Source organism: Mauremys mutica, chromosome 13, assembly GCF_020497125.1.
Source record: "Mauremys mutica isolate MM-2020 ecotype Southern chromosome 13, ASM2049712v1, whole genome shotgun sequence".
In the NCBI taxonomy this organism is placed as follows: domain Eukaryota; kingdom Metazoa; phylum Chordata; order Testudines; family Geoemydidae; genus Mauremys; species Mauremys mutica.
In genome coordinates, this window is record NC_059084.1 from 8,013,018 (window position 1) to 8,030,931 (window position 17,914).

The 17,914-nt window shown below is 47.4% G+C and overlaps 1 protein-coding gene across 4 annotated transcripts in view; it reads left to right on the forward strand.

Moving 5' to 3' along the window:
* Positions 1-17,914, forward strand: part of LAMA5 (laminin subunit alpha 5) — a 167,161-nt gene that overhangs the window by 74,843 nt on the left and 74,404 nt on the right. For all 4 annotated transcript variants that reach the window (XM_044985171.1, XM_044985168.1, XM_044985169.1 and 1 more), the window contains exons 4-8: positions 3,624-3,742; positions 5,324-5,494; positions 6,242-6,339; positions 15,677-15,792; positions 17,348-17,466. In XM_044985171.1, the coding sequence (XP_044841106.1) occupies positions 3,624-3,742; positions 5,324-5,494; positions 6,242-6,339; positions 15,677-15,792; positions 17,348-17,466 (623 nt within the window). The remainder of the gene's footprint in view (positions 1-3,623; positions 3,743-5,323; positions 5,495-6,241; positions 6,340-15,676; positions 15,793-17,347; positions 17,467-17,914) is intronic.

The window sequence follows — 17,914 nt, forward strand, 5'->3', positions numbered from 1 at the left end:
CAGGTCAGCGCGTGGGTATCCCTCTCAGAGCGGAGGAGAAGCAGCTTTATCCTAGGGTTTTTTTTTTTTTAATGTGGTAGATAAAACAGCCTGAAATTTCCTCCCCCGCTTGTCCTAGTTTTGTAAATACTCTAAATGTGCTGATTCACCCGTCTTTGGTGTGCACAGCAGTGGAGACGCGCCTGTCAAATTGCCCTGTCTTTCACTTTGCTCGTTCTTCCCTAGCTGCCATTTTCCTTTAGTTCCCCCCAGCCCCTCAAAGGCCTCTACCTGCCCCTCCGTTATGCGATGGTGGCAGCCAGTGCAACCAGCAGGAGCCTGGCCTGTAACGCGAGCTTTTTGCCCACATCCCCCATGTAGTTACAGAATTCCCTGCACAGAAGAGGCTGCACAGCACACGTCGATAAAGCCGCCATTTATTTTAGGGTCTGTCTACACTGCAGTGGCGAGCCAGCTCCCAGCCCGGGCACACAGGCTCACGCTAGTGGGGCTCGAGCGGAACTGTTAAAAATAGCAGCGTGCGCCTTACGGCTTGGCCAGCAGTGCAGGCTCTCCACCGGAGCCCCAACGTCCACACTGCTATTTTTTTAGCATGCTAGCTCGAGCCCTGCTAGTGCAAGTCTGCCCGCCCAGGCTGGGAGGCTCACTCCCAGCTGCAGTGTAGACAGACCCTCAGAGACCTGGGCCCTGATTCTGGGCTGCGGCTTGCCCCTTTCTGCTGCTCTGGCTGTGTAAAGGGGCTGGAAACCCGCCTGATCTCCCCAGCAGCACTGGCAAAGCAGCCCTGTACACTCCCCACAAGGGCCTGCCTGCCAAAGGGAAGGTGTGGACACACCGCTCTGCACTCTGAATATTCCGGGTTGTCAGAGGGTCTTTTGGGGTCCATTGCAGTCAGGATGTAAGTTAGAGCAGTCCTTGCCATCCCCAAATCAGCCCCTAGCACCCCCCGAATCCAGGGGTGAAAGGTGACAGCAAGCCACTATTGCTGTCTTGATGACAGTGGAGCTCTGTGCTCACCTGCTTGCCCATCCAGCTTGCAGGAGCGAGGGTCATGTCCTGTTCCCTCTTGCATCAAGTGCTGCCTAAATCCGCCTTTGCTGAGGAGTTGAGGTGGTTCCGGCTGCTGGCAATGGAACAAGCTGCTAACCTGTGGAAAGTTCCTGTAGAACGTAAGAGGGTTGACACTCTAAACCTGATGGAATTCGGTAGCAATTGAGATTCTTTCCACAGGCTTATTTTTGACCCAATCTGTGCAATTCCCTAGGAGAGAGACAAAATTTGGTATTAAATTCTACAGGATGATTAAAAAAGTCTATAGAAAGATACTCATTTTCTGTTGAACTCTGTAGCTGGGATTCTCAAGCTTTTTCTTTCTGAGGTTCCCTGCAACATGCTGTAAAAACTCCATGGCCCAGCTGTGTCACAGCAACGGTTTTCCTGCCTATAAAAGCCAAGCCGGTGTTAAGGGGTAGCAACCAGGGCAATTACCTGGGAACCCCATGCCACAGGGGGCACCGCAAAGCTGAAGTTGATATAGTTGATAGTTGATATAAGCTGAAGTTGAGGTAGTGATTACAGCTGGTTGAAGTATTGTGTTAGGTGGAGGAGTGGAGAAATAGATAAAGATGTGGATGAGAATTTTTGTCACTCTTTTAAAAAAAATATTATCAGATTAGTCAAATGCAAATGGCCACCCTGCCATGAACAGAGGAACTGTCAGACTGGACCAGACCCAAGACCCCTCTAGGCCAACATCCTGCCTCTGGCACTGGCTACTATTAGATGCTTCAGAGGAATGGGCAAGAAAATTTCATGGTTCTTCCTCTATGGAGACGGTTGCCTTGAGGGTGGTGTCATGTGATGTTTTATAGTAAATGGAAGATGACATAATCAGCCCGTAGTCACTGTATAGAACATGTCTCCTGTAGCTTTCTTGGTTTGAGATCTAATGAGCTGCCTGACCCTAAGTGTCCATGTTGGCAGAGTCTCTGCTACCGGAGCATTCAGGTTCGTGACTAATTCCAAGAGAGTCCAAGGAAATGACCTCCTTGTTAATGGCAACAGTAAACAGTGTGGCTCTCTTCCCACGTACTCTGCAGACGATGGAATGTCAAGCATCCCCAGGGGACGCGAGGGCAGAAGAGCTTCAGGAATGTATGCATGACTTGTCCAGTCTGTGGCAGGTGCTTGTTCAGTCATGCAGGGGGGGTTCGACGCTTCTACAGCTGCAAGGAAACACTTGGCATCCTAGAGTTGTGTCCTGGCTCCTGTAAATCCCATGCAAGGCTGTTGGCTTCTGTTCCAAGAGGACGTTCCATGACTGTGCTCGGCAATTGACCAGTGAAGTTAATGACCAGTTATGATTGTCCTCTAGCTTTTGGCCAGCCTTGCATTGCCACTTAGTGGCAGGAGCTCTGGATTGATGTCACCAAGTGGGTTTTTCTGCAAGATTTAAGTTTTCTGGTTTATTTACCAATAATCACAAGATTTAGGAATGGAAAATAAACCCTTGTGTGCCATCATTTTGCTCTTCACGGTATAGTCTAGTGCTTTGTACAGTCCTGTTTGAAATGTATGCAGTATTGAGGCTTCCACCATTTTCCTCGGCACGCTGTTCCACATGCTAGTTGTTCCATTGTTATGTTTTTGGATTATATTTTTCTGTTCATCCTAAATACTTTATTTTTCTTCTTGATTTTATCTCATTCCTCTTAGTTATGCCCCTTTGTAAACTGTCTGCCAATTTCCTTGGTGTTTAAACGAACTCCAGGATTATTGTATAAAGGTGGTCTGCGGATGCATGAGCAGGAGGAATATCAGGTAGTAGCAGGGAGGTGGTATTACCTCTATATATGGCAAGGATGATACCGTTGCTGGAATTCTGTGCCCAGTTCTGGCATCCTTCCTTCAAAAAGGTGTCAAAAATTGGAAAGGGTTCATGAAAGAGCTACAAGAATGATCTAAGGTCTGGAAAACATGCCTTCTAGTGAGAGACTTAAGAAGCTAGATCTATTTAGTTTATCCAAGAGAAGGTTATGACATGACTTGATGCCAGCCTGCAAATACCTACAGGGGGAGGAGCTTTCTGTTAGTAACCAGCTCTTTAATCTAGCAAAAAAAGACCTGACAAGGTCCAATGGCTGGAAGCTGAAGCCAGACCAATTCAGACTAGAAATAAGATATACATTTTTAAGTGAGGGTAATTAACCACTGGAACAATTAACCTAGGGATGTAGCAGATTCTTCATCACTTGGTCTTTAAATCATGACTGGCTATATTTCTAAACAGACTCCTGTAGCTCAAAAAGAAGTTATGGGCTTGACGCAGAAATTACTGGTGAGTTTCCCTGGCTTGAGTAATGCAGGTGGTCAGACTAGGTAATCATAATGGTGGTTCTCACCGTAAAGTCTATGAAACCATGAAACTCTGAGTCTAGAATACACTGTCACGGGACTTTTCTCTGGTGATTTTTGGCATGACTTCAGAGTTTGTTCTCAAATCATGGCCCCATTCTGTGTAGAGGTAACTCCCACCAGCATTTATTAGGAAGTGTTGGTTTAAACATCATCTGGGCTATATCTCTCATCTTACCTTATTGCTCTGGTCTCTCTTTGGTAAACAGCTTCCAAGAGGGACTGTATTGAGAAGTTTGGCCTGAATACCGTGAAACGTATTACCAAGGATGATGACGCCATCTGCACTACTGAATATTCCAGGATTGTGCCTTTAGAAAACGGAGAGGTGAGGTATTGCACTAGGCCTTTATTTCCCTGAAGAGCTGTCTTTCTTGGGATGGGAAAGGAGCTGTGGGAGGAATCAGGTGGCTGAAATAAATGGAAGGATCTCTGAGGAGCTCCAGGTACTCTTCTGGGACTGGAAACGCTTTCACTTGTATAGGGTGGGGAAAGGGCCCCTTCTAGGGCTCAGAGGATGCTCCTCAGTCTTTCCTCAGGTGGAGGAGGACTGGGTGGGACTTGGTTGCTGACTGTCTCTGTACTGTACTGCTAGGCACTTCTTCCTCCTATGGGCTAAGCAAGGGAACCTGACATCATGAGCAGAGCTGGACTTTTCTCTGTTGCATGGGTCACCAGGCTGGCTTCAGACAGCTGAGGATAATAATGCATCTTTCCTAGTGCTGGGGGAAACTGCATGACTCGTAGCCTGTTTCCTTCAGAGCACATGTAAATGTTGATAAATGGCTATGAGATATGGTGGCCTAGGGAATCTGGTGCACCCTGTTGTCAAATTCTACTGTACACATGGGGATCTGTTCCAGCTGTTCAGATACTACCATAGTCTGTGTATCCACCTCCAGACTGTGCTTGAACCAGCAAAGGTCATAGCAAAATGAAAAGAGTTCAGCAAACCGCAGACGTTCTTTTGTTTATAAAACACACTGTTCTGTCCACTTGGAGGACTTTGAGTTTGGCAGCAAGGACCTAGAGTTTAGAGAAAGGCAAAGTGGAATGAGTGGCTGACAAAACCCTGCCCTTTCACATGTAAACTTGGGATCTCTGGCCACGACGCAGGTGAGTTTTTGTGGGAGCATCTTGTTAATCCCCATGGGAGAATTTGGCTCAGGAGGCATCTGCATGTCTTGGAAGCTGTGTTTGCTTATGCTCTGCTACGTTTCTCCAATTTCACATCTGCTCTGCTGTAGTTTTTCAGTCTTTCTCATGCCCAAGAGCTGCAGCAGAAAAACCTAAGTGAATATGGGCAGTTACTTGCACTGGAGTGGACCCTCCAGAAGTACTGACCATAAACGGGTCCGAGTTTAGAGGGAGAGAACTGTCTTCCATACAAATGCTGACTTGGCCATTGTCAAAGCCTGGGCTGACTGGCTTATGCTGTATTTAATGTCTACTTATTAGTTTGGCCATAAGATTGGGTTGAAGGGGAGAGGATCTGTTTGTTTTATACTGCTGCCCATCACTGTAGTATCTGAGCAGCTTTCATGTAAAATCTGTAGTGTTAGCCAAGTCCCTAGTGGACTTCATAGACTCCCTTTCTGGGGTCAAAACTCTGCTTGGGGTAGGGTATTTTGGTGGGGGGCTGACAGGGGGTTGGGATAGAAGGGGCTAAGAGGGTGGTATCATTTGTATGGTTTTCTGGATGCTGGTAAATGCTCTTCAGAAGTGGCTCCCTTTTGCAAGTTGTGTCCCAAGGATTGCAGTTGAATATTAGCCATTTTTGGAAACAAAACTTGTAGAGAGTTGATTCAATTTGCTGGGGTTGGAAAGAGTTTGTGGTTGGCAAAGGGAGGCATTAATTTTCTGTCCGCCTGAAGGTTTGCGCTACGTGTTTCTCCTTCTGCATCCGCAGATTGTCGTCTCGCTGGTAAACGGGCGCCCGGGAGCCATGAACTTCTCATATTCACCTCTCCTGCGGAATTTCACCAAAGCCACTAACATCAGACTGCGCTTCCTGCAGACCAACACGCTGCTTGGGCACCTGATGGGCAAAGCCCTAAGGGACCCAACCGTGACCAGGAGGGTGAGATGCTTCGAGATGCTAATGAGGGAGGAGTAGGTTTGGTACCATGTGCCTTGGAAAATAGTCCATTTGTGATGTAGAACGTGCGGCTCTGGTAACAAGTCAGTGCCTTGAGTCGAGGTTTCTTGCTCAGGGCTGCTGGGTAGGATTCAGCACAATGGGGAAACTATTTTGCCAGTGTTGTCCAAAAGGCAGATCTTTGTAAGTTCTCCTTTTACAGTCTCTTAGAAATGCTTTGTCTGAATGGAGAGAAGTCTCAGTGGGTCACTTCCACTTGTTTGCAAGTGACTGGGAAAGAGGTCCCTGAGCCCACCGAGGCCACAAGCTAGCTCTTTCTCCTGAGATTTCCCTCTGTAGGCTTGCTCTCCATCCAAGCTGTCATCCTTTGGCAGCTGTATCTGATGATGATGCTGGCTGAACCCCGTCCTGAGTGGTGCATACCAATGGCTAGAGCAGGAAATCTGGCCAGAGGAAAAACTATTCTCAGAGTCTCACTGCCAACAAAATAAAAATCCAGAACATTTGCTGGAGCTGCACCTGGTTTCTTGGCTGTGGTGGGAGCCCCAGCCTGTTGCTAATTAGCTCTATGATCACTAACAGGTGTTACTGCAGCCCAGGGAAATGTTGGCCAGGAGTCTGAGAACATGCAGTGTAATTTGCTAGTGTGAGTGAAACGTGGGAGGGTGAAAGCACCAGTGTGGCTTCTGCCTAATGATCCTAAGGCCAGCTCTTTCCATGCTCTCCCAGTATTACTACAGCATCAAAGATATCAGCATTGGAGGGCGCTGCGTCTGCCATGGCCATGCGGACGTCTGTGATGCCAAGGACCCTACTGACCCCTATAGGTAAGACTTTCAAAATTCCATAATTCCGCTGTTTGTGTCGAGATATTAAAACTGACTGTGCTAGGAAGGAAGGATGGCTTCTGCGATTAAGGAACTGGATTGGGAGCCAAGAGACCTGTGTTCCAATATCACTTCTGTCACAAACGTCCTGAGATAATCTTATACCACGGATCAGTCACCGTGCGATATGCCAATAGCTTTCTCATTCTCCTGTGTGATAGGGTAGTGGTTCTGCAATTGCATACAGATGAGTCATTCAAAAGAGAGAGATTATTAGTGGACCCATATCCCTGAGCTAGACTCCACTGTCTGGTTTTCGAAATGTTTGATTCTGCAGACACCTGAGAAGGCTTCTGTGGACCCGCCGCCACAGGGAAATTTCTGCTACTTGGAGACAAGCCAGGGTGTTTGATCTCTCAGTGAGGTCCCCTAGAGCAGCGGTTCTCAAACTTTTGTATTGGTGACCCCTTTCACACAGCAAGCCTCTGAGTGTAACCCCCCCCCCATATAAATTAAAATACATTTTAAAATATTTAACACTATTATAAATGCTGGAGGTGAAGTGGGATTTGGGGGTGGAGGCTGACAGCTTGTGATAACCTCACAACCCTCAGTTTGAGAATCTTGCCCTAGAGCTGTGGATTTCTGTTCTACAAATGCACAAACAGTTTTTGTGGGATGCATATGAGGAGGCTAGGGAGAAGCCTTTTTTAAACATTCTCAGCCTTACATTTTAGGTCTTTAATTCAGGAAAAAACATAAGCACATACTTAACTTTAACTTAACAAGTGCTTTCCTGAATTGGGTCCTAGAGATGACACAGAACATCTCTTGTCCAGATTGTTTGACACACTGATGGGATAAGAGGCTGTCTTCAGAGAAAGCACTAGTATAGCTATCTCCATAATCTGTGGGAAATCAGCTTGAACCAACAGTTCTGTCCTCTGCCCTCTTACTCGTCTTTGCAGAGTGTTTTCACACACCCCTCTTTAGTGGCGATGCTAAAATCTTGCCAACCCATCTGTTTTTGTGGTTGGTTCATTTTATTTTATTTTTTTTGTACTCATCCCAAAAATGATCTCTCTCCTGTGTCTCTTTTACACAGCTGTCTATTGCCCAGTTGGGTATAACAAACAATTTACCTCATTACAGAAGAAGGCAAAAGTATAAGATTAAAAACTTTAAAAAAATCCAAATCCAAAAAACTCCAACCCAATCCTCATGTTGGCAGGTTACTTGTGTCAAAATAGCACAATTAAATAAATCCTTGACACCTGATGTTTAGACATAAGCATCAGAGATTCACTTAGTTAGGTTGCAACAGACAAAACATCATTTGGATCCAAATTGTAGGTGGAAGGCAAAGCTCTCCAGTTTTGCAGGGAATATGTAAGGTCCTTGTTCCTTGTTTAAACAAAACATTCCATTGTCAAAGGAGGGGGGTGGGGAACCAAGCTATAAAGCAAGGCCTCGAAGTGCAAATCGAGTAATGAACGTGTGTGGGCTACCAGGGGGAGGAGCTGGAGACTATTGCTTTAATTTAAAGAAAAACCTTCACTAAATTGAGATTAAGAAGCATGCCCCTATGGGCAACTTCGGTGGGTGAAGACCGGTTCCTAGCAGACTGAGGTCCATTGCGCAAACCAGTGCCATCACTGCGGGCACCCCAGTTCAGCAGCCTTAGCAGAGTGGCTGAGGACTGAACTCTCCCTCACTTCTAGCACTGGTCTCTCCCCGTTAGGCTCAGAGCACTTTGCTGGGGTCATGTAGGTAGCTGAGCAAACACAATGCCGAGGCCTTCATTATATCTTGGAACGTGCGTGGCCCCCATTGCTATAATATGCAGGTGCTAAACAGCTTTTCATACATTTATCCTCACATCACGCCGGTGAGGTGGGGATTGTGCTGATGGGAAACTGAGGGGCAGGGAGACCAAAGGTCTTTCCCTAGCTCACACAGGAAACTTGTGGTCAAGCTGGGAATTGACTCCCATGTCTCTGCAGTTCCAGACCAGGGCCTTATCCACGCGACCACCCTTCCATTCATCTTGCCAAGCATCTTTCATGAGGGGAAAATTCGCTAAGAGCCCAGCGGCAACTCTTTTGACGCACACTGAGAAATGCTTGACTCCATGTTTGTCTCATAAAATCAGTGGGACTGCTCATGGGAGTGAGGAGCTCACTGCCTGGCCACACTCAGAGGGAGCACTGGCTAGGCCCATATTTTTTTTTTAATAATAAAATTGATATGAAGGCGTAAATGACCAGTCTTTGCAAACGAGCAGGAACTGCAAAGCTGTTACATTTCTGGCCTGCAGGACCCTCCTGTGTCTCCAGCTAGAAACTCCACATAGTTTCTGATAACCATGAAAGCACTGAGTCTTAGCCATCTGTTTGCAGCCTGTGTTGCTTTCATGAATGGGCTGGGTAGATTCAGCTGGACCTGATGAAGCTTGAGTTTCTTTCTCATAGGGATCATGTAATGTTTTTGGACCTTGTAAAGTGAAATTCCAGCCGGTCCCAGCCAAGGTTAAAATCCGCTAAGAATTAAAACAAAGGAGGTATTGAAAAGCAAGTCTGCGTTGGGGTACTCGTCTCTCTCCTAACTAATAGTTCAGTAAAGATGTGAACTGGGTAATTTCTTGATTTTGTTTGAAAACTAGGTGTTGCTAGATGTATGTATTGTCTTCTATCAGTGCTGCAGAATAAAGCAGATGCACCAGTGCAGAGTGGTTACTTAGCATAGAGCGACCTTGGTCTGTGTGACTATGTAGCTGGGGATGCTCCCGAGGGGAGGACAGACCTGTTGGATCCTGGCCAAACACCAGCTCTGTTCATTATTCTAGTCTCATTTCCAGAATCCCCACTTTGGTTTCATTTGGATGCATTTATTGTCTTCGCTCCTTGTCCCAAACAGCTGGGTAGCGTTGCAGCATGCTGTCTAAACAGCTGCCACATTTCACCCCAGAGTTGGCTGCTCTTGCCTAGTGCAGAAAGTGTTTCCTAGTTGTGTTCTTTGTATAGTCGGCGAGTAACATCTGCAAGGCCCTTTGGGATATGTCTGGACAACAGACACTGTGTAAACGGAAGAACACAAAATGGAACCACTGGAAACTGATAGCAAACTAGACAATATAAAGGCGGCACTGGAAGCACAGCGGGAGAGGCAGTCAGCTGTAATTCAGCAGTAATTCTAGCATGGCTTAGCTTCCAGGGAGGAAGACATGGTCAGAACTGCAACCGCAAAGAAGAGATGGGAAGCGAGCTCCTCTTTCTTGCCTTGCCTCAGCTCCATGGGAGTTGAGTTGGGTGGTTGGAGAGAAATGGGGTTAATTTGAATTTTCCGTGGAGGAATACTCCCATTGTCAAAAGGCTTTGACAGCAGCAGTTTGTAGCCTCCCAGCAGAGCGGGTATGCAGAGATAATTAGGCCCAATGATGCAACGTCTCTGTGGCATGAAGACATGGAGCTGGTGCATTGAGATGCCTAGCTTGACATTGCAGGAGGGGAGGGTGGTGAGGCTGTCAGCAGATGCAGCTGTGGACTTTGAGCCCGACGGGGTTATCGTGTCATCTACGGCAGCTGTCAGGGCCTCATCGTTCCCCCATAAATCTGTGTGTAACCCTCTTGGCTGGGAAGCGTGGCATATCCGACACCACGTGTCCTACATCTTCAAATGCCTGGGCTTTGACAGCAGCAAGACAAGAAGATACAAATGGAGGGAAGTCTGGAATTTTCTTTTGTTCTGGCTGAATTAAAATCCTGATGGTATCTCAGCATTTACTGTGCTGAACGTTAGGAGGCAGCTGTCCGGACAGGTTGTATTGATTTCCCAACTGGTTGGAATATCCAAAAGTCTCGTAAAAACCACTCTCCAGTGCTGACCGGTGAGATCACTCTGGCATCTATCAGACTCGTAAATCTCCCGCATGAAATCCGAGACCTTTCCGCTTAGTTAGGAGAACTGTTCCCTGCTCCCATTTTACTCCTGACCGTCTTGTGTTCTGAGGGGGGTGCAATCAAGGCACACTTCGATTACAAACCCTCTGGGGCAAGGATTGTCCTTTGTTCTGCATTTGTACAGCACCCAGCACAACGGTGTCTGGTCTGTGACTGAGGGTCCAAAGCATCACCACAATATAAATAATCATAGAAATATAGGGCTGGAAGGGACTTCAGTTCCTCCTGCCATGCTGAGACAGGATTAAATATACCTGGATTCAGTATAGTAAATGGTAAGTGTCAGTTTCCTCCAGATAAGATGGCAATATAAAGTCATATGGTTAGGATGCGGCATTTTGTTGGCTTTTGCCAGCTGTTGGGCAGAAAGGCAGTCTGCGATTGAAGTGCAAGCTGTCAGGTTTCAAGAGGGTTTGGAGGGAAGAATTGTGCACGTCTGTCAGTCAGCAGAAATCCTGTTTAGCCTGAGTTTGCTAGGTGAGACAGTCTAATGGTTTTAGCACAGGGCATGATGGGAAATGTTTGTTCTGGAAAGATTCAGCAGAGACACGGGTGCGTTTGGGGAGCTGTAGGTGAAGATTGAGATGCTGTATGTGGGAAGCCCACATCACCCAGGCCTGCACACTGCATCGTGCAAAACAGGGGGGGTAGGGCCTGGTCCAGCGTCCACCGAAATCCCTGCGGGAGTTGAGTGGGAATCGGATCAGGCTCTCAGCCTCTTAGCTTGATAGTTAGCAAGTGTTTCAACCCCTTGTAAGGCGGCTGTTCCATTTGTGCCATTAGGCGGCTGCTGCTGCCAGAATGCTCACACGCTCTTCAGTTTTCTTCCGGTTCCCATCTCGCACCCCTGGGATGTGAACATGGGCCTGTCTGGGCTGCCAATGCCCCCCCTCTCCCAGTGGACATGTTTGGGGCCTTGGCTCCACCATACCTGCCACTGGGCTTGTCCCTAGCACGCGCACGTGCTTGCCTGGCCCCCCGAAATTCAATAGTGAAGTTGGGTTAAAGAGTTTGGCAAAGCTCCCAGGCGTGATGAGGCATGTCTCCGACCCAGTCGCTGGTCTATACATGGGAGTAGATGACATTGTTTATCTAGCGTACGTGGGTTTTCGTCAAAGTCCCAAGATGCAGGGACAGCCGCTTCCTCCTCACAGATTGGCACTGTACAAATGTCTGAGCAGCATGTTTTTCACAGGGCTTGGATTTAGTGCGGATGGAGTGTGGGAGGGTGAAGGTAGAGTTCCCTTTCTTCCCAAGGGTTCTGATCCTGCCCTTACTGAAGTCAATGGCAAAACTCCCAGTTGGCTTCAGTGGGACCTATGTGAAGCCCAAAGGCTTGTACCAAATGGAATTACACCGCGTTAGGGAAGTTCCTCTGGCTGAGGGTGACTTTCTCCTTCCACGTGCTGGAATGCAGCGGGGTCAGATAGTCCCTTCACCTGACAGAAGACAGGAGAGAAAAGATAAGCATCTCTGGGGCTCTGATGTGCTTCAGAGTGGGCCAGGCACACAGACAAAGAATCCCAGGCAGGGATTCCCCACTAACAAGCAGATACCAGGCCGGGATCAGAGAGCAGCTGCTCATTTACAATGGCAGATAGTCTTGTTGAAATGACTTCAGAAGGACCCCAGTATTGTCTGTATCTGTCTGATAAGATCAACTGTTTGCTTTCGGGTCCCTGCCCCCTGTCACGGATGCCCAAGCATTGGAGTGTGTGTGTGGGGGGGGAAAGGGATGAGGGACAGTGAGCCATCGGGAGGGCGTCCCATCTGGCTCCTATAGGATAGCCAGCAAAATTTATTAGTCTTTTGAAGATCTGGTCAGTCAGAAAACGATTGTGCCAGGGGATGAATTGTATAGGTGTTGCTACTATCGGGAGGTTCTGAAGGATAGTTTGTTCTGTCCTAGGCTGATTTCAGAAGAGAGGTCACCATTGTGTGGTGGCAGCTTTGTTCGGGCTGAGCATAGGCTCCGTCAGTTGGCTGCCTCTCCCTTGGCACTCCCAGGGTCAGCAGAGTTCCCTTCAGCAATCAGGGCTCTTGACCGTTTTAATTACCTGGCCTCCAGCCAAATCCAGATGCACCAGCACTTGAGGGTTCCAGACTGCATCCTGCTGCAGCTGCAGTGCTGCTAATGGCTCAGACTCCCCTTTGGTAATGTCACCCCCAGGGGAAAGGCTGCGGTTTTATATCGTGGCAGAACAACCAGGAAATGCGTGTGTGACGGGAGCACCCCCCCCCCTCCCTCTCCTCCTTGGTATATTCTTGATCAGTGAAGTATGTAAATATTATAACTCAAGTCCATTTGTCCAGAATTCATTAGCAGAGCACAGTCTGCCCGAGATGCTGCTGAGCTGTAGAGACAAGTGAGGGCTTTGACAGCCTTAAACAGCAGGGCTAAATAGAGATCTAGTTCTTACTCTGAACTGGGTGTTTTTTGGGCAAGGGACCCCATCTTGGCTGAGCCGGGAGTTGAACTAGGGACATGTAGACCTATAGGCGCAAGTCTCTACAGCTTAAACTAAAGAACCGGACTCTGTGGCTGGGGCTAAAGTAGATTTTGGGCACAGAGGGGGATGCAATATACCCACCCACCAGCAGGTTATGCAAATTCTTTCACACAGGGATCACCAAAGTGAGGAGATTGGGGCCTCTAGGTCCTACCCGAACACATGTAACAAATCATGTTTTCTTTTAAGCAAGTCATAGGCGATGGCCAGAAGGTTTGGAGTTTGGGGGTTGGTTCATTGTGGAAAAGCACCAAAAAGTGGGGGAATTTATCTGATCTCGCTCCTGAGTCTGCGAACGCTCATAAGAGCAGGCTTCCTGGTGAGCTTTCCAGCACTTCTTTCTGCAAGGCAGGCTGCAAAAACGTCCAGAACGCTTGGAATTTCAGCCCTCCCACTTCTGATCATGTGGAACATGGGAGAGAAGTAGAATGGTAAGTGACAGGGTGCTGGGGCACTACCAGTACGCAAGGAGTTAACCTCAGCTCAGCTCTTGTACACGTGCTTAGAGATCACCGGAGAAGGTCAGGCTCCAACATCCAGGGTCTTGGGACAGGGTTGAATTCCAAGCTGGGGACTCTTCTTATGTTGCTTGCTTGTTATAGACATGATTCCTCAAGGAAAAGACCACCTTGACTTGCTGTATTTTTTTCTGCTAAGTCACCCTGCTATAATAATAATACCTAGCTCGTATAGCAGTTTTAATCAGTAGGTCACAAAGTGTTTTACAAATAGGAGCACATTATCCCCATTTTACAGGCGAGGAAACTGAGGCACAGAGGTAGGCCAGGACCTGCCCAAGATGGGCCAGCAGGCCAGGCTAGGATAGAACTCTGGTCTGCCAAGTTTCAGTCAGTGGTATATCCAGTAAGTCAAACTGCCTCACTTACGCACACTTCTTCAGCTCTCCTCCGAAAGGTTTTGCTTGTGTTTTGGCCAAAGTTTCAAGTAATTTCTTACTGTATCTGAATGGGTTCAGTTGTCCCATATGACCATCCCAGCCTGGACTTCTGTGATAGTCACATGTGTTAATCAGGCATCTTAATAATATGGGTAGGCAAGGCAACAGCACAGCTCTAGTAGCCCAGTGAAAGAATATGGCTGTATATCGGAATCGGATTTTTGTATCACTGCTTTGTTTCCAGTGTAATTAGAAATTATATTTCTTGTTAAACACCCAGCTTTGAATGGAAGAGCTTTGGGGGAGTGAGAGGTGGGAGTAGCAGACATGCCCCGAGGGAAACTGAGTAATTGTACAGATAAAAGCGAGAACACACTGTATTACCATCAGTCTAAAACAACAGAAAGCATTTTTGTTGGCCGGCTATAATATTCTGTTAAGTGGAAGTTTCTGCAGTGATGTCACTGCAGAATGAGTTACCGCTGCGGTGCAGTGGGACAAGATTCCTCACTCGACTAGTGAGAATTCTTGCCTGGCGCCTCCTGGGCTGCTTGTCTAGTCAGCGCAAAGCTACTTACACTAGCTACTGAAACCAGGAAATGCATTTCTTCACATCGGCAGTCAGGCTCTAAGACTGAAAGATGCTGCTTTAATTTCAAGCTGCTCACCCAGTATGGGTCCCTCTCTTCTTACGATGCACGTGTCTCCCCCACTCCTGACTTTATGCTTTAGTTTTTGTCATTTTGCCCCTTATGCTCTGCGGGACAAGTTTCTACTCCCCAGGCATCAAGAAACCTCACTCAGGCCAATTTCAGATCCCTCTGTTAATTCTTTAACTCAGCCTTCCAGCGCTGCATCCCTGTCATACGTGCGATCTGCTCCCTGCTGCCGTATTTCACCTCAGTCATTTGTAGACGTGGGTGAGAAAGGGGCTGTTTTGTGAACAAATTGTGATTTTTTTTTCAGTTTATTTAAATATTTGGAATTTTCTGGTGTTTTTTTTTTAATTGAAAAAATGTTCGTGTTTTGTTTCTCTTCCCTTCTTTCTCTCTTCCCCACTCCCCCGCTTCAGGGCAAAATGGGTGGGGAGGGAAGGAAATGAGAGAGAGAAATGTGAAGGTGGTGGGACTGTTTGTGTTTGTCTAGAAATCAGTAAATTTAAAATACACACAAACTTTTGTTTTTGAAAAAGGCCTTTTTTTGTTTGTTTTGGAAAGCTGTCTTGAATGAAAAGTGTTGCTCGTTTGTATTGTACCTGTCTAATTTGCAAGATCCTCCAGGCAGGGACCTAGTCCTGTGTGTTTGCAGAGAGCCCTGGGCATCAATAGCCTGGCATAAATGACCTATTCTCACTTGTCCTCCCAAATCCGAACGCTTGAACAAAGAAGCATCTGTGCCCTGATCTGTGAAGCTGCCTGAAGAGAAGCTCTCTCACTTGGTGATTGAACCAGCTCCTCTTGTGCTGTTACTTCTAGGGCTGGTCAGGAATTTTTCTAGGGTGAATAAAGTGTTTTCTCAAAATTGAAATTTTCTGTGGGAAATTTTCAGTTTTGCAAAAAATTTCATTTTCCACTGGGAAAATCGAAATGATGGCTGCCTGGAAGGCTCTTGTCGGTTTCACTTTCTGTCTGAAGGATCTCAGCAGATGCTGAACACCCTGCCTCTTTGCTTTCCTGCCTCTCCCCCAGCTCGGGGCTGGAGATGCAGAGAGCCCAGGCTGCTCTGTGGGTCTCCCAAAGTGGAATTGTTCTTGAAATCGCTCTTCAGTAAAATGTTTGTGATTTTAACATTTTATCACAGTTCAAGACTTCTCATATTGTTGGGAAAAAAATTTTTTTCCCTGGGAAGGAATTTGTGTTTTCTGGCCAGCTCTCGTTATTTCCCCAGCCAAGTCCTGCCGTCAGTGGACTCCTCGGTGTTCAGTGACCTGGCTTCGAAGTTACTCTGCTCACTCACCTTTCATTTTCCAGGCTGCAGTGCGATTGTCAACACAACACCTGTGGCGGCTCATGTGATCGTTGCTGCCCGGGCTTCAACCAGTTACCCTGGAAACCAGCTACGACTGACAGCGCTAATGAATGCCAACGTAGGTTGTTGTGGGCTGGGTTCCCCCTCTTCCCTCCCTCCCCCTGTAGCTGTTTAGGTGGTTGGAAAACATGGAATGAACAAACGCCGCTGCCCCCACGTATGGGAAGCTTTGCGGTCGGCCCCTAAGCTCTGCCATAGAATCCCATTCCTAAAGCTTTGTGCTTAAGGAAGGAATCCATAGCACAGTCCCTCTTGGAGCCCGTGATGGGGCCTTGCATTAAATCTCCCTCTACAGGCATTATGGGCACTCTCTCTTTTGGTCTTTGGTGGGAATTCAGCGCTCCTGTAAATGGCTGGATTGGCAGCATTGGAAGGTAAAGTCCTTTGTCCATAGGGGAGCTACTAGTGACCCTTACACTGCTCCGCCAGTGAACCACAATCCTGACCTGGAAGGATCCCCTGTAGAGGGGTTAGGCTGCATTTCTTCTGGGGTGACTGGCAGCAAAGCTGTTGATTGTAGTGTTGTTTTTGTGACTTGTTCCCCTCTCCACTGGGGACTGGACTGAGATCACTAAGCCATTTCAGACAAGCCCCTGGGTGGTGGTCACTTTTGCTCCCTCAGACCCTGATTGGGACTTGAATCGGTGATTTAGAAGGGAAAGCAGCCATAATTCTGTTGAAAGGCTGTCCTATGCCATTGCTGGGTTTTACAACCTCATTACCAGTCCTTCAAACCATCCCTGTGGTCACCCTGCATTTTAGTACCAGACTTAGTGAACGTAACTAGAAGTATAGGAAGAGGGGCGGTCTGTGTTGTGGATTATTCTGTTTTGTGAAGGCTCCTACGGTGATATCCGCCCAATCTGTACTGAGTGCTAATTCTGGTCCCCTTCCTGCCTCTGTCCTAAACTTTGTGCCGTCATCCTGATTGCTCAGTCCTGCTCTGAAGATAAATTGCATTCAGATCTACTCACCTCTTTATGTGGATAGCCAGAACCCTCCGGTAGATGCCAACACTGGAATTCATGCTGGGCTGAGAAAGTGAAGCATGAAGCTCAGTTAAATCACATGATCTCATAAACGTAGGGACTCTGCAACGGGCTGTTGGATCTTGCTCCCATGGATTAAAAAAAACCAACAAAACCCACCCAACACACTCTCACCATATGTTTGACTTCACAGCTCAGCCCCTCTCTAATTGGATAACATTGAGAACTGGCCCGCATGTTCGCTCCAAACCACTTTGGAGGCCCCAAAGTTTGGATAACTCCCCTCCCGCCATGCTCGGGCTTGCCTTTTCTCATTTTGTGCCTCGGTGCTTTCTGGTTGCAGAAAATGCCAAAGCCCTGCTAAAACGCCTGTTCTCCCTAGGTGTCCAGCCTTGATTTGCAGACTGGAGACATCTGAAAGCTTAAGTGATTAACTGATCCTTCAGCCCCTTTTGCGCTTCATTCCTCATTTAAATGTAACCCCCATGCAATACAGACTTACTCAGCCCCTTTCAACCCTTCATCAGGGAGTTAAAATACATCAGTTAATTGTTTCACTGGAGAATGGTGATCAATAACCCAGAGGAACGTACCCGCTGAGCTCCTGTCTCTTTATACTTTCAGCTTGCAATTGCAATGGTCATGCCTACGACTGCTACTATGATCCAGAGGTCGATCGCCACAAGGCCAGCAAAAATTATGACGACCAGTATAAAGGGGGAGGTGTCTGCATAGAATGTCAGGTACGCCCTAGGGGAGGGAATTGCACATTGTTGTTGTAACATGACAGACTGTCAGGTGTTCTGTTTCCTGTGGCTGCATTGTTAACCTGAATTGTAGTTCTGCATTGTGGGCAACAAGCGAATCAGGAGCTCTCATGTTTTCTGTTAGTTTTCCAGGAAATCCGGGCTCTTGGCATCAGGATAAAGGTACATGCACCAATGGCAGGAGTGGTGGGGTAGTTTGTGGGCACCTGTCTGTTGGCGTAACCTTGGAAATGAATGGCTAAGGGAGGGATTTTCATATGCCCTGGGCATCGGCCTTCCTCCGCTTCCATTGAACTCAATGGGAGTTTGACCACTGACTTCAAATGGGAGTAGAATTCAGCCAATTCTAGTGCTTTTGAAGAATCCCACCCCAATTTACAGGGCCCAAATACTATCACTTGTTTGTCACTGCTTAAGCATTGGT